Source organism: Phyllobates terribilis, unplaced genomic scaffold (assembly GCF_046119375.1).
Source record: "Phyllobates terribilis strain yellow unplaced genomic scaffold, ASM4611937v1 Scaffold_1__5_contigs__length_1240528914, whole genome shotgun sequence".
Classification (NCBI taxonomy): Eukaryota; Metazoa; Chordata; class Amphibia; order Anura; family Dendrobatidae; genus Phyllobates; species Phyllobates terribilis.
In genome coordinates, this window is record NW_027362761.1 from 310,268,618 (window position 1) to 310,290,592 (window position 21,975).

General features: G+C 49.6%; 1 protein-coding gene across 3 annotated transcripts in view; it reads right to left on the minus strand.

Moving 5' to 3' along the window:
• Positions 1–62: 62 nt before the first annotated feature.
• LOC141259065 (solute carrier family 2, facilitated glucose transporter member 9-like) overlaps positions 63–21,975 on the minus strand; it is an 87,330-nt gene continuing 65,417 nt past the window's right edge. For all 3 annotated transcript variants that reach the window (XM_073674518.1, XM_073674529.1, XM_073674539.1), the window contains 2 exons: positions 20,419–20,546; positions 63–1,129 (listed from right to left, as the gene is read on the minus strand). In XM_073674518.1, the coding sequence (XP_073530619.1) occupies positions 944–1,129; positions 20,419–20,546 (314 nt within the window). In that variant the 3' untranslated portion in view covers positions 63–943. The remainder of the gene's footprint in view (positions 1,130–20,418; positions 20,547–21,975) is intronic.

Below are 21,975 nucleotides of genomic sequence, written 5' to 3' on the forward strand. Positions count from 1 at the left end.
AAACGGTCAAAAAAACGGGAAGCATGGGGAATGGTGCACCATTGCAGAAAATGAGACATCAGTTTTAAGGAATAAAATTATAAATTTATTATTTTTTTAAATACTTTTTCTTTAATACTCCCTGTAGACCAACGTGTACAGGAGCGCTAAACATGTTATAGCTGAAGTTGCATTCTAATCCACATCTACATATACGGTAGCATTGTAGACGTTACAAATAAGTTTTAAATATTTCAACAGGAGGGATAGCAGAAGATTCCTGTATTCTGGGCAACACTACATGCCAGAAAGCCTTCCCTGCAAAGCTGATATAATTTCATACTTATTCTCTGGTTACGCTACTTACAGAATAAATTTATTGCATGTACTCTAGTATAACAGGAATGGGATGATTACATGCTGCATGCATCTTTAAAGTTGGTAAGGGGATTGCTGTGCTCTGGACAAATTTCTGAAGTCTGTCTATGTGACTGCAGATTACTGATTCAAGACAGTGAGGGTGCATAGCGTACACTGTTATGATTCACCTGTATTCCCAGTGCAAGTGGGCGTAATGTATGCGTTTTGCTTTGTTGCTGTCACAAGCCGACTAGATTCTCATCTTATCTCAGTGTTCTGTTGAAAGAAGCAGATGAGAATTTAGTCGTCATATAACCCCAAGTATTTAAATCGCATAATTCCAGTCTTGTGGCTGCACACTTGCCCTGGGATTATAAGGAAATTGTAACAGTGAGCTCATTGCACACCCTCACGATTCGGTAATCTGCAGTCACGCTATGTTTATTTGTCTAGGAAATCCCCATTAAAGCAGTGAATATTCTGGGTCTACATCACTTCATAATGTATTGTATTCTCAAAGCATGTGCATATTTTCCAATATTGCTAAACAGTAAATATACAGAATAACAAAATCCACCCCAGTGACAAGGGGCTTAATGGTCCATCATAGACTGGTGGAGAACTCTATAGGTTCTTGCAACTTTTTATTTTTTAAATTGAGTCTGTTGAATTCAGCTGTGATTTCCTGTAATGTCTTCCCCTTTGTCTCCGGAAGATAGAAAAACAGGAATATTCCTGAGATTACAAGACTGGCAAAAAAGATGAGGAAACAATAATAACCAAGAGCAGCCTAAAAATGAGAGCAAATATAAATGAGAGCAATGAAGGACAGGCCAACCACCCAAGTTACCCAGTTACAATCCAATGGAGCTCGATTGTGACTTTAGCTGTCCATAAAGAATAGAAAAAGTTCTGTTGAACTGTGCAATATCTGCAGGCTAGACCAATTCTGTAATGTGTATGGACATCTCCTCGCTCTTCCCTGACATCGGCAACTGGAATGTTAGATTTCAACAAGCTTCAACTTTTTGTTTCGGCAGAAAAAAAGTTGCTGCGAAAGATAGATTGTTCCTGTTTCCCAATTAAAATAAACATCTACACTGTGTGCAAAATTATTAGGCAAGTTGTATTTTAGAGGATTATTTTTATTATTGATGAACAACTATGTTCTCAATCAACCAAAAAGACTCATAAATATCCAAGCTTAATATTTTTGGAAGTTGGAGTGTTTTTTTTTTTTTAGATTTGACTATCTTAGAAGGATATCTGTTTGTGCAAGTAACTATTGTTATGCACACGCCCGGGCTGAGCGGCGTGTGCGTGTGATTGTAGTGATTCCACTGGACCATGAACCGGAGAGTGCCTGGAGGGGCGTGACTAAGTATCTGGCCGATCTGACCAAGATGGCACGACGGCATACGACGCCAGTGCACCAGGGAGAAACCGGGCAGAGGGACCAGGTGCTACTCCAGGTCAAACTCCGGACACGGGGGTTGACCCACACAGGGATTACTGGATCAGGCTGGTTAGGCTGGCGCACAGACTGGAGGGTATAGGCAGGCACGACTGGTATGCAGGCAGGCGGGTAAAGGCAAGCGCAGCTAGAGTGCAGACAGGGAGGCACTAGCAGGTAGGAACACAGGCGGGATAGGACCCAGTACACACTGGGACTCAGGAACAATACAGGTAGAGGGGTACAGGCAAGCACAGCTAGAGTGCAGACAGGGAGGCACTAGCAGGTAGGAACACAGGCGGGATAGGACCCAGTACACACTGGGACTCAGGAACAGGCAGGTTAGGCTGGCACAGACTGGTGGATATAAGCAAACACGGCAGGTATGCAGATGGGTGGATACAGGCGAGTATGCAGACAGGGAGGTACTGGCCGAAAGGACGGGCTGGAGCACAGAAAGGTTAAGACCCAGTACAGACTGGGTCACAGAACCGCAGATGCGGTAGACAACCACAGCAGAGAGGGAACGCCCGAAGCGGTGGGCAAGAACAGAGCAGGACGGGGCTGCAGGAGCAGCGAGCACAAGCAGGGCAGGACAGGACTGCCGGAGCAGCGGGCAGAAGCAGGGCAGGACAGGACTGCCGGAGCAGCGGGCAGAAGCAGGGCAGGACAGGACTGCCGGAGCAGCGGGCAGAAGCAGGGCAGGACAGGACTGCCGGAGCAGCGGGCAGAAGCAGGGCAGGACAGGACTGCCGGAGCAGCGGGCAGAAGCAGGGCAGGACAGGACTGCCGGAGCAGCGGGCAGAAGCAGGGCAGGACAGGACTGCCGGAGCAGCGGGCAGAAGCAGGGCAGGACAGGACTGCCAGAGCAGCGGGCAGAAGCAGGGCAGGACAGGACTGCCGGAGCAGTGGGCAGAAGCAGGGCAGGCTAGAACCGCCGGAGCGGTAAGCAAAGGAGTCAGAGCAGACTAGAACCGCCGGAGCGGTGAGCAAAGGAGTCAGAGCAGGCTAGAACCACCGGAGCGGTGAGCAAAGGAGTCAGAGCAGGCTAGGCTGAGTAGGGGGGACAGGGCTCTGTTCACACGGAACAGACAGGAAGGGAAAGGCAGAGCCAGACACCCACAGGGTACTAGCAGAGAAGTAGCGAGTGGACCACAAACTCACAAACGGGAGTACAGAGACAACAAGCAGGAGTTAGGTACGAGTTCAGACTCTGCAGAAAAAGGAAGGGAACGGACATAGAGGCAAAACAGGTAAAGGATAGGAGAGAGTTCAGACTGGAACTGAGTGTACGGAGGAGACCGACACTGCAGCGGAATACAGGAGCGGATCTGGGAATACGGCCCCCAGAGAGGCAGGACGAACAGGCAAGGTGCGTGTTCAGACAGGACAGACAAGATACAGGAGCGGGTCTAGGTAATCGGCCCCTAGAAGGCGGGAGGAACAGGCTAGGAGCGTGTTCAGACAGGTCAGACAAGATACAGGAACGGGTCTAGGTAATTGGCCCCTAGAAGGCAGGAGGAACAGGCTAGGAGCGTGTTCAGACAGGCCTGGAAATACAGCCTCCAGGATAGGCAGACAAGAGAACACAGAACGGGACCTGGCACCTTCAGAGTGCACGCACACACTGAATGAAACACTATGCTCAGGCAGGGATAGATGGGAGCAGCTGAGCTATATACCAGGTGACAGACAGCAATAGGCTGAGGACGCACAAGGGGTGTGACCCACAGCAGGTACAAAAAGCAGGAAGTGATCGGGCGCCGCCCTTAAGCAGCAGAAACAGACACAAACAGACAGCATGGAGGGAAGCCAGAGAGACATTCTGGACAGGAGATCAAGTGCGCACTCTTGCACAGTGGGAGATGGACCACTATGCAAGGACGCCGCCAGGTATGTTACAGTACCCCCCCCCTTACGCCCCCTCTTCTTCAGGCCTGCCAGAATCTTCCGCAGGGAATTCGAGGGCCAATTCTTCACTTCGAAGAGATCACTTCCCCTGTCCACCGGAAAAACTGGTCTCCTCTGGGTAGCTAGGATGCTACCTCCCATCCAGCCACCCTTAGCAACAGACGAAACGGGTGGAGTACCAGGAACAGCACACAAGGAAGTCTCTCTCCACATATTTTCAGGTGGCACCCCAGAGGGTACAGGAGACAGCTGGAAGTCCTCCACCGGGTTGGAGGGGGACAGAGACTTGGGGGTAATCTCTGCTTCGAGGTACATCTTGTCAAGCTCACAGGAAGAAATAGACGGGTTATCAGGTACATAATGAGGAAAAGTCACTGTCTCTTTGTTTTCTGGTGGTACCCCGGAGGATTCAGGAAACAACTGGAGGTCCTCCGCCGGGTCAGAAGAGTGCAGAGGCTCAGAGAAAACATCTGCTTCAGAGTACACTAGGTCGGACTCACTGGATGAAGCAGGCGAGGTATCGGGTACCGAGTATAGGAAAGTCTCTGTCCATTCTCCACCAGGTGGCACCCCGAAGGCTTCTGGAGACAACTGGCGGTCCTCCGCCTGGTCAGAGGGGTGTAGAGACTCACGGGTAACCTCTGCTTCAGAGTACACTAGGTCGGACTCACTGGACGAAGCAAGCGAGGTATCAGATCCAGGATATAGGAAAGTCTCTGTCCATTTACCACCAGGTGGCACCCCGAAGGGTTCTGGAGACAACTGGAGGTCCTCCGCCTGGTCAGAGGAGTGTAGAGACTCGGGAGTAACCACTGCTTCAGAGTACACTAGGTTGGACTCACTGGACGAAGCGAGCGAGGTATCAGGTACAGAGTATAGGAGAGTCTCTGTCCTTTCGCTACCAGGTAGCACCCCGAAGGGTTCAGGAGACAACTGGAGGTCCTCCGCCTGGTCGGAGGGGTGTAGAGACTCGGGAGTAACCTCTGCTTCGGAGTACACTAGGTTGGACTCACTGGACGAAGCGAGCGAGGTATCAGGTACAGAGTATAGGAGAGTCTCTGTCCTTTCGCTACCAGGTAGCACCCCGAAGGGTTCAGGAGACAACTGGAGGTCCTCCGCCTGGTCGGAGGGGTGTAGAGACTCGGGGGTAACTACCACTTTGGGGTACCCATTGTCAGGCTCACAGGACGAAGCGGACAAAGTATCGAGTACCGGGTGTAGAGAATTCTCTCTCCATTTGTCATCGAGTGGTATCCCGGAGGATTCAGGAGGCAACAGGGGGTCCTCCGCCAGGTAGTAGAGGTGCACAGACTCTGAGGTAACCACAGCTTTGGAGCATCCTTGGACATGCACACCGGTTAAAGTGGGTGAAGCATCTGATGCCGGGTGCAGGAAGTTCTCCTGTGTGGAGTCTGGATGGGCAGAAGTCTCTTCGGGCAGGAGAACTGGTGCACTACCCACGCACATTACCCGTTGGGGCTTCTCCGGGATACAGGGAGATGAAGCTTCAGTAGGGACTTCAAGGTTGGGGTCAGGAGGTCTCAGGGAGGACAGACCCTGGCGTGACGGCTTGCCTCTACGTCTAGCACGTCTGGACTGCCTCTTGAGGTTGGGAGAAGTATTCCGGAAAGCGTAGTCACCCTGTGAGGATTCTGGGTGGGCAGTAGTCTCATTGGGCTGGAGGACTATTGCGCTACCCACACACATTACCCATTGGGGCTGCTCCGGGATATTGGGAAGTGAAGCTTCAGCAGGAGCCTCCGGGTTAGGATCATCGAAGACCATTAGAAAGGCCACCAGGAAGGCCATTAGGTCCAGGAGGATCGGATCCTGTGTTTCATATAGGGGGTTGATCCATTCCAAGGCATCACCCGCCAGGTAAGACATAATGAATGCCACCTTAACCCGATCGGTGGGAAAACATAGAGGGTAGAACTTGAAGAGTAGCATGCATTGCTCCACAAATGCACGACTTTGTCTAGGATCCCCATAATAACGTAGCGGATCCGCGGGAACGAGAGCAGATAGATCCATCTGGACGGGTGCGTAATTCGCCTGGAACTCAGCTAAAGGAAAAAAAAAATATTTATTTATTTATTTTAATGCATGTATTCGCTGGAAAACTTCTCAGAGAGCGAAGGCCGTGGGGCTCAACGGGAACCATGGCCTGAGCATGCTGTTATGCACACGCCCGGGCTGAGCGGCGTGTGCGTGTGATTGTAGTGATTCCACTGGACCATGAACCGGAGAGTGCCTGGAGGGGCGTGACTAAGTATCTGGCCGATCTGACCAAGATGGCACGACGGCATACGACGCCAGTGCACCAGGGAGAAACCGGGCAGAGGGACCAGGTGCTACTCCAGGTCAAACTCCGGACACGGGGGTTGACCCACACAGGGATTACTGGATCAGGCTGGTTAGGCTGGCGCACAGACTGGAGGGTATAGGCAGGCACGACTGGTATGCAGGCAGGCGGGTAAAGGCAAGCGCAGCTAGAGTGCAGACAGGGAGGCACTAGCAGGTAGGAACACAGGCGGGATAGGACCCAGTACACACTGGGACTCAGGAACAATACAGGTAGAGGGGTACAGGCAAGCACAGCTAGAGTGCAGACAGGGAGGCACTAGCAGGTAGGAACACAGGCGGGATAGGACCCAGTACACACTGGGACTCAGGAACAGGCAGGTTAGGCTGGCACAGACTGGTGGATATAAGCAAACACGGCAGGTATGCAGATGGGTGGATACAGGCGAGTATGCAGACAGGGAGGTACTGGCCGAAAGGACGGGCTGGAGCACAGAAAGGTTAAGACCCAGTACAGACTGGGTCACAGAACCGCAGATGCGGTAGACAACCACAGCAGAGAGGGAACGCCCGAAGCGGTGGGCAAGAACAGAGCAGGACGGGGCTGCAGGAGCAGCGAGCACAAGCAGGGCAGGACAGGACTGCCGGAGCAGCGGGCAGAAGCAGGGCAGGACAGGACTGCCGGAGCAGCGGGCAGAAGCAGGGCAGGACAGGACTGCCGGAGCAGCGGGCAGAAGCAGGGCAGGACAGGACTGCCGGAGCAGCGGGCAGAAGCAGGGCAGGACAGGACTGCCGGAGCAGCGGGCAGAAGCAGGGCAGGACAGGACTGCCGGAGCAGCGGGCAGAAGCAGGGCAGGACAGGACTGCCGGAGCAGCGGGCAGAAGCAGGGCAGGACAGGACTGCCGGAGCAGTGGGCAGAAGCAGGGCAGGCTAGAACCGCCGGAGCGGTAAGCAAAGGAGTCAGAGCACACTAGAACCGCCGGAGCGGTGAGCAAAGGAGTCAGAGCAGGCTAGAACCACCGGAGCGGTGAGCAAAGGAGTCAGAGCAGGCTAGGCTGAGTAGGGGGGACAGGGCTCTGTTCACACGGAACAGACAGGAAGGGAAAGGCAGAGCCAGACACCCACAGGGTACTAGCAGAGAAGAAGCGAGTGGACCACAAACTCACAAACGGGAGTACAGAGACAACAAGCAAGAGTTAGGTACGAGTTCAGACTCTGCAGAAAAAGGAAGGGAACGGACATAGAGGCAAAACAGGTAAAGGATAGGAGAGAGTTCAGACTGGAACTGAGTGTACGGAGGAGACCGACACTGCAGCGGAATACAGGAGCGGATCTGGGAATACGGCCCCCAGAGAGGCAGGACGAACAGGCAAGGTGCGTGTTCAGACAGGACAGACAAGATACAGGAGCGGGTCTAGGTAATCGGCCCCTAGAAGGCGGGAGGAACAGGCTAGGAGCGTGTTCAGACAGGTCAGACAAGATACAGGAACGGGTCTAGGTAATTGGCCCCTAGAAGGCAGGAGGAACAGGCTAGGAGCGTGTTCAGACAGGCCTGGAAATACAGCCTCCAGGATAGGCAGACAAGAGAACACAGAACGGGACCTGGCACCTTCAGAGTGCACGCACACACTGAATGAAACACTATGCTCAGGCAGGGATAGATGGGAGCAGCTGAGCTATATACCAGGTGACAGACAGCAATAGGCTGAGGACGCACAAGGGGTGTGACCCACAGCAGGTACAAAAAGCAGGAAGTGATCGGGCGCCGCCCTTAAGCAGCAGAAACAGACACAAACAGACAGCATGGAGGGAAGCCAGAGAGACATTCTGGACAGGAGATCAAGTGCGCGCTCTTGCACAGTGGGAGATGGACCACTATGCAAGGACGCCGCCAGGTATGTTACAACTATTACTGTCCCGAATTATTAGGCAACTTAATAAAAAACAAATAGAATCCCATCTCACTTGTTTATTTTCACCAGGTAAACCAATATCAGTGCACAAAATTTAGAAATAAACATTTCTGACATGCAAAAACCAAAACCAAAAAAATTAGTGATCAATATAACCACCTTTCTTTATGATGACACTAGTGTTGAGCGAGCACTAAAATGCTCGGGTGCTCGAAGCTCGGCCTGAGCTTGCCGTGATACTCGGGTGCTCGACCCGAGCAACGAGCCCAATGTTAGTCTATGGGAGACTCGAGCATTTTTGCGGTGGCACTCCCGGCAGTCTTTTAAAAGCCTAACAAGTGCCCAAAACGATAGTGACAGTGCTCAAATGACATGGGGACAGCATGAGGATCGCCCCAGGAAGCATTTCTGACCCCCAGGTCACTGCTGTCAACAACGTGGTCAGAGGTATTAAGCCACTTTTACGGGCTCACAATAAAACGTTCAAAAACGAAAGTGAAACTTTTTTCCTGTGAAATATGTTAAGGAACATCCTTTCCAGGGAAAAGACTTGTGTATAAGTTAAAATAAATGACCAAAACCAAAAATACTCCTCCACACCTTCGGCTATGTTCACAAGTAGCATTTTTTATGTGTTTTTGCACTTTTGTATTGCTTTCAAACTATGACAAATGCATTCACCGGGAAATGTAATTTTAACATTTTACAACCTTATCTGGCCATGTGCTGTGTGACACATGCATAAAGTGCTGAAAAGACATGGGAACAGCATGGGGAAGACCCCTGGAAGCATCTCTGACTCCCAGGTCACTGTCTAAAAGTGTGCCCATCATAAGTGATCCTTGCCGCATCAGAAGATGCAGACTTGCAACTATCCCCATGCAAGTTCTAGTCCCAGGGCAGTGTTCAATTGTACGACCCCCATTCCTTGCAATACAAGCGCGAGTATGCAGCCTGCCACCCACCCACCCCCAGGCTGCAATACCATACTGCTTGCTTGCTTGAACTTGAAATTGGGCCTTTTAGGCATGTGGAGGCGGAATCTGGCCACCATGTCATGGCTGTGTTGGCGGCCTGGAATCCATACTCAGTCCCCAGCCGCCCGGCGGCCGGGTGTCCATACTCGGTCCCCAGCCGCCCCGCGGTCGGGTGTCCACACACGGTCCCCAGCCGCCTGGGGGCAGCCGGGTGTCCATAAACGGTCCCCAGCCGCCCCTATTTCTCCTTGGAACATCCCCCCACACACTTTTCTTAGCCCGGCCTGCTTTAGGGCAGCATTGGACGAGCCCACCAGAGAACCAGACTCCTCCGGTGGGCCCTGACTTCTCCATCGGTGGAGTTGAGAGTGCCAAGGTGAGGAGCATGATGATGATGATAGAAGTTAGCATCTGCTATGTTTTCTTTTAATGCAAGTGTAAGTGTGCAGCCTGCCACCCACCCACCCCAAGACTGCAATTCCATACTGCTAGCTTGCACTTGAAATGGGGCCTTTTAGTTTGGAGGAGGCCGAAGCTGGCCACTACCTCATGGCTGCTTCGGCAGCGAGGTATCCATACTCAGTCCCCAGCTGCCCCTATTTGTCCTGGTGTGTCTTATACATAAGATTAAACGCGTATACCAAAACATTACCTGTGCTCTCCCCAGTGCATTTAGTGGGAAGGAGAGCCTATTCCGCTGTAGTGTGTGCATGCCAAACCCCTGTTCATGGTACATGCGAAGATGCCTCCCACCTTGCACCTGTCGTTGCAGACTTGCAACTATCCCCATTCAAGTCCTTGTCCCAGGGCAGTGTTCAATTGTACCTCTCCCATTCCTAGCAATGCAAGCGCAAGTATGCAGCCTGCCACCCACCCACCCCCAGGCTGCAATACCATACTGCTTGCTTGCTTGCACTTTAAATTGGGCCTTTTAGGCATGTGGAGGCGGAATCTGGCCACCACGCCATGGCTGTGTCGGCGGCCTGGTATCCATACTCAGTCCCCAGCCGCCTGGTGGCCGGGTGTCCCCGCTTGCTCCCCAGCCTCCAGGGGGTGGCCGGGTGTCCCTACTCGGTCCACAGCCACCCCTATTTGTCCCGGTAACCTTGTCCACACTTTTCTTAGCCTGGCCTGCTTTAGGGCAGCATTGGCCGAGCCCACCGGACTATCAGACTCCTCCGGTGGGCCCTGGCTTCTCCATCAGGGGAGTTGAGAGTGCCAAGGTGAGGAGCATGATGAGGATGATAGACGTTAGCATCTGCTTTGTTTTGTTGTAATGCAAGCGCATGTATGTAGTAGCGGCTAGGCCTGAGGTGGTCAGCATTTTGGCGCATATCCTACCTCCTCCGAGGATTGCTGGATGTTTTCCTGCTACTATCCAAGTTCTATGACTCCCGTTAAAACAAAGCTTCAGGTGATAAATGATGGATGAGGTAGTGACAAAGGAGAAAGAGCAGGATGAACAGGGACCATTCACATCAATATCTGGCCAGTCAACCAGATATGTCTTGTAGGATATGTTTCTGTAACAAAAGGAGCGGTTCGGCTACACAGTTATAGGGCATACAGTGAGTGCAATGCCTACCAAAAATTTCGAGGCACTCCAATGCCCCTTGGAAATGACATGGAGGTCAGAGGGCGTTAACTAAACCTTTTTTTCCATTTATAGCAACTGAGTCTCCTGTGCACTGTTGGCCTAAGCAGTGAATGGAAGGCTTTCCAAAAATTATGAGGAACTGCAATGCCCCTTACAAGAGCCATGTGTGGCACCCCAGGGGTCTGGTCACCACAGTAATAGAGATATTACGTCGGAGAGCAAGTGGGAGGTTTCCTGGTCAGGATCCCTTAAACATGCAACATCCTCCTGCCCCAGTCCTGGGAGGGGAGAATTCTGCCCTTATAAACTGGATCTGGGGCGGGGTTGAGTGAGTCAGAGAACAGTCAGAGTCAGAGTGAGAGCAAGGGAAAGTAACAGCAAGGAGCTCTGTAGGAGCTAGGAGCTAAAGACCAGGGGCTGGAAGCTGAGCAGAGCTCGCCCTGGCAGAAGACAATAGGAACCGGACACAGGAGTCCGAGGCTGTGAGGACTTATATATCCAGCAGCAGAAACCAGCCGGCAGGGGATTTCAGGTCCTCTGGCCATAGAAGCCCGGAGGCTCAGTCACAAGCAAGGGACCAGCACTGCCGTCGTGGAGCGGAGGCTAACAGAAGGCCCCAAGTCACCAGCCATACGGGTGAGCACTACACGGTACACTCAGGGACGTGGGCTACTTCTACCCGCTTACAGCAAGGTAGCCAGGAAGAGTGCAGACAGACGGGGAGGCCTACTACTCCACCTGGCCAGGGGAACTCCTGCTTGCTCACAGACTGACCAGGCCTCTAATGCTAGCCAGTACTCCCAGGAGGGTCTACCTTATAATCATCAGTAAAGACCCTGAACTGCACTGCAAAGACTCTGAGTTGTTCCTGCTGCGCTCGTGCACCATCACCCCCATCATCCACACTCACTGCCCTGAGGCTATACTCCTCCCGTGGGGAGTTATCTCATTCTATGCTGCGCACACAACACCAGCCTCAGCGGTCTGCCTCGCAGCGGTGGTACTCCCTGACCGCAATCCACGGGTGGCGCAGTCGGACAATTAACCTCAAAACCTAAGAAAGACTGCCACTGGTTTGACCAGCCTGAGCCACGGGACCGGGTCACCGCCACGGAGACTACAGACCCCAGAGACCCGGCAGCGGGTATCCCACACACGTGTACACACGGCCCAGGGGGCGCGTCACATGCAGTACAGCATATTACAAACATAAGTCCCATTATTGGGGAGTGGGTCTCTCATAGTATTTGCTTATGCCTTGCAAGCAAAAGCTGCCAAAAATTAGGACGGAGCAACTTGCAATGCCCCTTACAAGAGCCATGCAGTACAGCATATTACAAACATAAGTCCCATTATTGGGGAGTGGGTCTCCCATAGTATTTGCTTATGCCTTGCAAGCAAAAGCTTCCAAAAATTAGGACGGAGCAACTTGCAATGCCCCTTACAAGAGCCATGCAGTACTGCATATTTCAAACATAAGTCCCATTATTGGGGAGTGGGTCTCCCATAGTATTTGCTTATGCCTTGCAAGCAAAAGCTGCCAAAAATTAGGACGGAGCAACTTGCAATGCCCCTTACAAGAGCCATGCAGTACAGCATATTACAAACATAAGTCCCATTATTGGGGAGTGGGTCTCCCATAGGATTTGCTTATGCCTTGCAAGCAAAAGCTGCCAAAAATTAGGACGGAGCAACTTGCAATGCCCCTTACAAGAGCCATGCAGTACAGCATATTACAAACATAAGTCCCATTATTGGGGAGTGGGTCTCCCATAGTATTTGCTTATGCTTTCCAAGCAAAAGCTGCCAAAAATTAGGACGGAGCAACTTGCAATGCCCCTTACAAGAGCCATGCAGTACAGCATATTACAAACATAAGTCCCATTATTGGGGAGTGGGTGTCCCATAGTATTTGCTTATGCCTTGCAAGCAAAAGCTGCCAAAAATAAGGACGGAGGAACTTGCAATGCTGGCACCCTGGTGGTATAGTGGTGGTGGAGGCTGAGGATAAGGAGAAGAAGATAAAACAGCCGAAACGAGGAAGCGGTTACCCATGTGTGGGTATGAAGCGGTGCATGTGAATACACCTCCCGAAATAACACAGTGGATTTGACTTTATGTTACTCTGCTGTCATTTGGTGGTGATGAGAAGTCTGGCCCAATCCAGCCCTTGTTCATTTTGATAAGGGTCAGCTTGTCAGCATTGTCAGTTGACAGGCGAATGCGCTTATCAGTTATAATTCCCCCAGCGGCACTAAAAACACGCTCCGATAACACGCTAGCGGCAGGGCAGGCCCGGACCTCCAAGGCGTACAGAGCGAGTTCATTCCAAGTGTCCAGCTTGGATACCCAATAATTAAAAGGCACAGAGGAATCACGGAGGACGCTGGTACGGTCGGCAAGGTACTCCCTCACCATCATTTGAAACTTTCCACTCCTTGTGAGAGTACCCCGCGCCTCAGGGCCTGTAAGCTGGGCGGGTGTCAGAAAACTGTCCCAGAACGTTGACAGTGTTCCCCTGCCTCTGCTGGTTTGGAGTTGCATCTCTCTCGCCTGTACGCCTTGGTTGGGCAACGAACTGTGACCTCTGCCGCTAGCGTGTTCAGATGGGAATTTTTTTAAGAGTTCTGCAGCAAGGGCCTTCTGGTACTGCCCCATTTTTGTAGACCTCTCCACCTCAGGAATAAGAGAGTGAAAGTTCTCCTTGTAGCGGGGGTCTACAAGTGTCACCAACCAGTAATGACTGTCACCCAACATTTTGACAACGCGAGGGTCACGGTTAAGGCAGTGTAACATAAAGTCAGCCATGCGTGCCAGACTGGTAACGGGCAAGATTTCCGTGTCCTCACCAAGATGACGAATGACCATGCTCTCCTCCTCCTCCTCCTCCTCTTCCTCCTCCCCCCTGTCCTCAGGCCACCCACGCTGAACCGACGGTATGACACTTGTACAGGTACTACCGTCTACAACGCATGATAGCAGCTCCTGTTCTTCCTCCTCCTCCTCCTCTCCCTCATTGTCCCCCAGTGCACGTTGGGATGAGATGAGGCTGGGTTGTGTGTAATCGCCCGCTACGGCTTCTTGATCCATCTCATCATACTCTGGCTGCAATGCCTCCTCTTTAATTCTCTGCAGAGAGCGTTGCAAAAGACAGACAAGTGGGATGCTGACACTAATGATGGCGTCATCGTCACTCACCATCTTGGTGGCCTCCTCAAAGTTTGTCAGGATGGTACATATGTCAGACATCCAGGTCCACTCCTGAGGTCTTATGTGTGGAGTCTGACCTGAATATTGACAGCCTTGTTGCAGCTGGTACTCCACAACTGCTCTCTTCTGCTCACAAATCCTTTGCAACATGTGGAGGGTAGAGTTCCAACGTGTGGGGACATCACACACCAGTCGGTGTGCGGAAAGCTGCAAACGCTGCTGCAACACAGCAAGGGCGGCGGAAGCTGTAGCCGACTTGCGAAAATGAGCTGACAGGCGGCGTACTTTCACGAGCAGATCTGGCAACTCGGGGTACGATTTAAGAAACCGCTGAACCACGAGGTTAAGCACATGAGCCAGGCATGGTACGTGTGTGATCTCACCTCGCCTCAGAGCCGCCACCAGGTTACGGCCATTGTCACACACGACCATGCCTGGATGTAGGTTCAGCGGTCTCAGCCACAGATCTGCCTGCTCTTTCACAGCTGTCCACAACTCACAAGCCGTGTGAGGTTTATCACCTAAGCTTATGAGTTTCAGCACAGCCTGTTGCCGCTTGGCGGAGGCAGTACTGCAATGCTTCCAGCTTGTAACTGATGTGGTGATATCTGAGATGGAGGCTGAACATGAGGAGGAGGAGGATGCGCAGGAGCTGTACACTGTGGGGGCAACTCTGACTGACATAGGGCCCGCAGTCCTCGGTGTGGGAAGGATGTGTTCCGTCCCAAGGTCCGACTGGGTCCCGGCTTCCACTATGTTTACCCAGTGTGCCGTCAGAGAGATGTACCGTCCCTGGCCACAAGCACTTGTCCACGTGTCCGTTGTCGGGTGGACTCTCCCAGTAACTGCGTTGTTGAGGGCACGGCAGATGCTTTGGAACACGTGCTTGTGTAGTGCGGGGATGGCACACCGGGCAAAATAGTGTCGGCTTGGGACCGAGTACCGAGGGACGGCCACTGCCATAAGATTGCGGAAGGATTCTGTCTCCACCAGCCTAAAAGGCAGCATTTCCAACGCAAGCAGTCGTGAAATGTGCGAATTTAGGACTGTGGCCTGTGGGGCGTTAGCTGCGAATTTCCGCTTTCGTTCAAAGGTCTGGAATATGGACAATTGAATGCTGCGGTGGGACGTGGACGTGGACGTTGATGCTGTTTCTTGAGAAACTGCCATGACAATTGAAGACTGAGAGGAGGGTGCATCTTTACATGCAGTATGGACAGGGGATTGCCTTGCACACACAACAGGGGGTTCTATTGCACGCACAACAGTGGAAGAAGCAGTAGTGACACCCGCTGACACTGGTCGTGGACCCTGGGTTTCGCCCCACAAAGTCGGGTGCTTTGCTGCCATGTGCCTGATCATGCTGGTGGTGGTCAGGCTGGTAGTTTTGTCACCCCTGCTGATGCTGGCATGGCAGGTGGAACATATGGCCTTTTTTGGGGTTATCAGCAGAGTCTTTAAAAAAATTCCAGACTCTGGAAGACCTACCGCTTGTACTGGCAATGTCCCTCGTGTTGGTGTTACGGGGAATGGTTGCCTGCCTTCTGTCTGCGGCCACCACACTGCTTCTTCCTGCCTGTTGGGGTACTCTGCCTCCCTCCCCCTGTGTGCTGCTGGCCTCACTCTGCATGTCCTCCTTCCACGTTGGGTCAGTTACTAGATCATCCACCACCTCCTCCTCTTCCACTTGCACACCACGATCCTCCTCTTCACTTCCTGGCAATTGTGTCTCGTCATCGTCCACCTCTTGTGACAGATTGCCAACGTCGACTTCCTGTGGCCGTGGCTGTTCAAATATTTTGGCATCGCAACATGGGATCTCCTCTTCCACCACTTCAAGCGTATCAGGCGAGGGGCCCAAATATGGAAATGGAACAGTGAACAGCTCTTCAGAGTGTCCAAGTGTGGGATCACTTGCTGTCTGACGACACTCGGCATGGTGGGAGGAAGGAGCATCAGGGTGAGGAGGAGTATGCGGTCGAGACTCACGGCTACTAAGAGTTGACCGTGTGGAAGACAGACCGGAGGTGGTGGTGCCCAGGTAACTGGAAGTATTATCTGCTATCCAATTAATAACCTGTTCACACTGATCAGTTCTCAATACTGGTGTTGTTCTGTGCTTCCCTAGTAATTCGGTCAAGAAGTGGGAGCGAGAAGATGTGGCTGTTGGTTGTGGCACATATTCACCTTGGCCACGGCCCCGTCCTCTGCACGAACCATCACCAGAACGTCCATTTCCACGTCCCTTGCCACGCGCCTTGCCCATTGTAAATGAAGTAAAATAGCTTACACTTGCACTATCAATGGAAAAAGGGTAATAAAGAGTAGATTAGAACCGTGGAAGAGGAAAACCACAGTTATTGCTTACTGGGGTATACCACGCTTTTTTAAATAGAGATATTTGCGGCTGAACAGTGAGCGACACACTCAAACTGCTTTTTTTTTAGATACCAAAGGCCCAAAACTGGATAGTACAGCGATTTGACCCGTGGAACTGCGAAACCACACTGGGATGTCGGGCCTACACAAGACTATTTTCAACAGATATATTTTTGTGTCACAACAGTCAGGAGACACTACTGTTTTTCTTTACGGAAAATATACCAAAACCTGAATAATAGAGATTTTTTACCGTGGGATGGCAAAACCACAGTTATTGTTTACTGGGGTATACCACACTTTTTTAAATATATAGATTTGCGGCTGAACAGTGAGCGACACACTCAAACAGTTTTTTTTTTTAGATACAAATGGCCCAAAATGGATAATGCAGAGGTTTGAACCGTGGAAGTGCAAAACAACACTTCTGTTTCTCTAGCCTACACCAGACTATTTTCAACAGTTATATTTGTGTCTGAAAAATCAGAGACACCCTTTTTTTTTGGGGGGGGGGGGGGGGGGACACACCTAAAGGTTAATAAGACGGGTATTTGTACAGTGTGAAGGAGGAAAGAAAAAGGAGGATTTAGATGAAAAAAAAAGGATTTTTCCTGGCCCCCGACACCTGGTGCTAAGTCCAGCAATTTCAGTAACAGGAGCACACAGGACTGTAATGCAGCGTTTGCTGGTATAACCACTGTGTCTCCTATACAGCCTGCCTGCCTGGTATCTGGGATGGATATTAGTCCTGAAAAGGACTGTTTGTTTGTTCTGGCAGCCTTTACAGACCCTACACTAACTATTTTGCAGTTTATATCTCTCCCTAAATCAGCAGCGCTGTCCCTACACTGTCTAATCCGGAGCGACTGTGTCCAAGATGGCGGCGCCCGGTTTTAAATACTCGAGGTGACGCTGTGCGGCCAGCCAATCACTGTAATGCCCACAACCAACATGGCTGCAGCATTACAGTGACTGGCTGGCAATCCCTGCATGTTCATTGGCTCTGTAAAGAGCGCCAAACATGCAGGGCGGAGACCCGAGCTCCCGCCCGAGTAACCCGGAAATGCTCGGTGCTCGCCGAACATCCCGAGTAGCGTGATGCTCGGGCGAGTACCGAGCAGTGTCGAGCATGTTCTCTCAACACTAGATGACACTCAACAGCCTTCCATCCATAGATTCTGTCAGTTGCTTGATCTGTTTTCCATCAACATTGCGTGCAGCAGCCACCACAGCCTCCCAGACACTGTTCTGAGAGGTGTACTGTTTTCCCTCCCTGTAGATCTCACATTTTATGATGGACCACAGGTTCTCTATGGGGTTCATATCAGGTGAACAAGGGGGCCATGTCATTATTTTTTCTTATTTTAGACCTTTACTGGCCAGCCACGCTGTGGAGTAGTTGGATGCATGGGATGGAGCATTGTCCTGCATGAAAATCATGTTTTTCTTGAACGATACTGACTTCTTCCTGTACCACTGCTTGAAGAAGTTGTCTTCCAGAAACTATCAGTAGGTCTGGGAGTTGAGCTTCACTCCATCCTCAACCCGAAAAGGTCCCACAAGTTCATCTTTGATACCAGCCCATGCCAGTACCCCACCTCCAGCTTGCTGGCGTCTGAGTCGGAGTGGAGCTCTCTGCCCTTTACTGATCCAACCTCTGGCCCATCTATCTGGCCCATCAAGAGTCACTCTCATTTCATCAGTCCATAAAACCTTTGAAAAATCAGTCTTAAGATATTTCTTGGCCCATTCTTGACGTTTTATCTTATGTTTCTTGTTCAAAGGTGGTCGTTTTTCAGCCTTCCTTACCTTGGCCATGTCCCTGAGTATCGCACACCTTGTGCTTTTTGATACTCCAGTAACGTTGCAGCTCTGAAATATGGCAAAACTGGTGGCGAATGGTATCTTGGCAGCTTCACGCTTGATTTTCCTCGATTCATGGGCAGTTATTTTGTGCCTTTTTTGGCCAACACGCTTCCTGCGACCCTGTTGCCATGAAACGCTTGATTGTTCGGTGATCACGCTTCAAAAGTTTGGAAATTTCAAGACTGCTGCATCCCTCTGCAAGACATCTCAGAATTGTGGACTTTTCAGAGCCCGTCAAATCTCTCTTCTGACCCATTTTGCCAAAGGAAAGGAAGTTGCCTAATAATTAAGCACACCTTATATAGGGTGTTGATGTCATTAGTCAACACCCCTCCTCATTACAGAGATGCACATCACTAGATTTACTTAATTGGTAGTTGGCTCTCAAGCCTATGCAGCTTGGAGAAGGACAACATGTATAAAAAAAAATCGAAGTGATCAAAATACTCATTTGCCTAATAATTCGGCACACAATGTAAGTTCAGTTAAGCCATGCATGCTTGCCTGACAAGGTGTTTTAGTGTGTGTATTTCTGCAAGTAGCGCTCATACTCGATACTGATTAAATTTAGATATTTTGAAATATTTGTTTCCATTTTTTTCATAATTTTCGTATCATTAACATGTCTATCAATCCTGTGATTTCCATAGCTTTATGACATTTCCGTCTTTGTGTTACAATTTCAATGTTGAGGAGTGTATATAAATAAAGACTGATTTAAACTGTGCATGCAGGGCCTTAGACAGTCTAATTAAGGGCTCGCTAACATTAGCGTATAATACAGAGGAATGCAATGCGAGAAAACATCTCATTGTTCTCTGACCAAGGTAATATAATGATTCAGTGCTCATCTGCAAGTTTTTTCTCAGCTTGGATTGAACTGAGAAAAAAAAATCGCAGCATGCTGCGATTGTCTGCGAGAATCGGGTCACACTCGCCAATGCAAGGCAATGGGTGCAAGAAAAAAATCGCACGGCGCACAGACCATATGTGTGCCGTCTGATTTTAATGCACACATCTCAAAGGAAGCCCGACATTTCATCAGCCAACTACAGTAATTTCACAGCCTAAACTGTCAGAATAGAATAAATAGAAATATGTCAGTGAGATATATAATCAGTGCTTTGCGTGTATAGTTTTCTGTACTTGTATTCAACTAATAAATAAATGAATGAAAAAAAGGTGTGGGGTTCCCCTTACTTTTAATAACCATCTGATGGAAAGCAGGCAGCTGTGAGCTAGTATTATTCTGGGAAGGGGCCAATATCCATGCAGCTTCCTAGCCCATTAATAACAGCTCACAGCTGTCTGCGTAGCCTTTATTGGTTATTAAAAAGGGGGGGCACAAAGAAAAAAATGACATGGGGTCCCCTCTATTTTTAATAGCCAGCAAAGCCTAAGCAGACAGCTGCGGACTGATATTAATAGGCTGGGAAGAGCCATAGATATTGGTCACTTCCCAGACTAATAACACTACTACGTCACGGTCGCTGGTTCTCGCGCTACTCTCATTGGCCGTGGTGAGCGGTCGCGTTACTAGTGTAACTGCTCATCAGATCCTCTAGATGTAGCACAGTCGGGGAGTGTCGTGGGACGTCCATATTATGGATTTACGGCAGACCCTGTGGCTTATTTTTTTTTGCTAATAAACGGGTAAAAGAGGGCAATTGTCGGGGAGTGCTTATTGCAATGAAAGGACTTTTGTATGTGTATATGTTTTTCTACTGCGGAGTTTGTAATGGGGGAGTCTGACAGACACTTCTCCATTACTAATCCCTGGGCTTGATGTCAGCAGACAATAAACAGCTGACATCAACCCCAAAACCATTACCCTGATTGCCACTGCACCAGGGCAATCGGGAAGTTCCAAGGCTAAGCGTCAGAATTGGCGCATCTAATGGATGCGCCATTTCTGAGGCAGCTTAGGTTATTAGTCTGGGAAGGGGCCAATACCTATGGCCCCATTTCAGCCTATTAATAACAACCCGTAGCTGTCTGCTTAGCCTTTGCTGGTTATTAAAAATAGGGAATTCTGACAGTTCGGGCTGAGAATTTACTGTACTTGGCTGATCAAATGTTGGGTTACCTTTGAGATGTATGCGTAAAAATCAGACTGCACATGTGTGCCTATCGATTTTTTTTTCTTGCACCCATTGACTTGCATTGGCGAGTCTCGTCCAATATACGTGGCCACTCGCAGCATGCTGCGATTTTTCTCTTAGTTTGACCCGAGCTGAGAAAAAACTTGCAGATGAGCACTGAATGATTGAATAACATTAGTCAGAGTGCAATCCGATTTTTTTATCGTATTGCACTCGTCCGATTTGTACGCAGATGGGAACGGGCCCTAAAGAGCATATATGCTTGTCTAAAATTGCAGTGGGGTGTATGGACCCTCATTTGCATTCTCCTTTTGAACTATCTAATTAGGAATCAAGTAGTATGAAATCTAAAAAGTGCATACTCACCTCCACGTATGGAAATATCATCCCTATCACATACAGTCCGAACCAGTTGATACAAGTAATGATTACAAAAATGGCAGCACGGGAAGAGTGACTGCATATTTCTATAACTATTGTAAGAGTTAATGTCCCTAGAGAGTAGGAAAAAAAAAAAAGTCAGGAATGTTATGGGATTCACCATATTACAAACATGAATAATAAAACCAGGAAAAAGTTCATGGCAGTGATATTCAGTCTTTTGGTTCTAGTTCTGTTGCTGTGTTGCCACCTGTTGCCTTACAGTCACTACAGCCTTTATTGTTCATATTGAACTTCCCGGCTGCACCAACGTCAGGTGTCCTTAAATATCCACCTCGTCATATAGGACATAAAAACCACAAGGTTCCTTATTTATTTTAAATCAGAGGAAAACCACGAAAAAAAATAAATTTTCTATTATACAATTTTTCATAATTCCCCTCTCATGGGCCTCCTGATCAATTGAATTACTCTCGAGAGAGCAATTTTTTGTTTGCAGTTACTGCCACGACCGTATTTGCCATTAGTTATTAGATATGGCAAGTTATCTCAGCAGAGCCAGATGACCAAACAGTTTATGACTATGAACATTTTTTTCCACCATCTTTCCTTGTTTCCCGTGAGACATGATAGCAAAACTGATTTTTTAGGAAGGGGGAGTAGGTGAGACTATAGAAGATAGCACATGAAGAACAGCAAAGCTCCTTTTCCTCCTCTGTTGTGCGAGTGCTGATTGGTGCATCAGTCTTCTCGCTGCTATGTCCACCACTATCAGAGCCTCAGGGTACACACTCCAGAGAGGCAAGGGCTGCCAGGGTGTGTTCATGTATACATGTATGCTGGCGCCTTTTGCTTGCCATTCGGTTTCCATCAGCAGTTTCAGTTTATTTGGCCACCAGTTTTATTCAGATAATCAATGTACAGAGTCGGTGCCAGGGTGCACAATACCAGCATCATTGGAGGTAGATCACACCCCAGCATGAGATCCCTGCTATTGCAGCTGATTGTGTCCCTCCTGTCTGAGAAATGGTGAGAAGCGCCCTTTGAGAAGATAGGGGCTGATTTGGATAACAAGTTTGATTGGGTTTTTCACTATATCCAAGGATTAAAATGAAATAAAGTGTGGCCTAAAATAAGTAGGTAGGACTTCACGGGACGTGTGAGCTGAGCCTAATTATGCTATGGGACTAGGGTTATAAAAGTAGAGATGCCCGTGTCTTACCTGAAAAAAATAAGGTAGGAACTACTGCAATTAAAGTTTTGGATGATGTCCATAGTGTGACATATGTCTAATGTGTGGGTGATGTGCGCAGTATGTGCCAGATCTGTAAGTGACATGTATGCGGAAACTGACAATGATTGATTTATCATCAATCCTTTCTTTTGTTAGGGGTAGGATAAGACTTTGTGATCTCTACACAGCGGAGGTGTACTCCCTTCATGACAGTGTCAGTGGCTCAGATTAGAGGGAAATGCATGTAAAATAATTACCTATTATTTATAGTACAATTGTGCAGTCATAAACAATAATTAATCAATTAA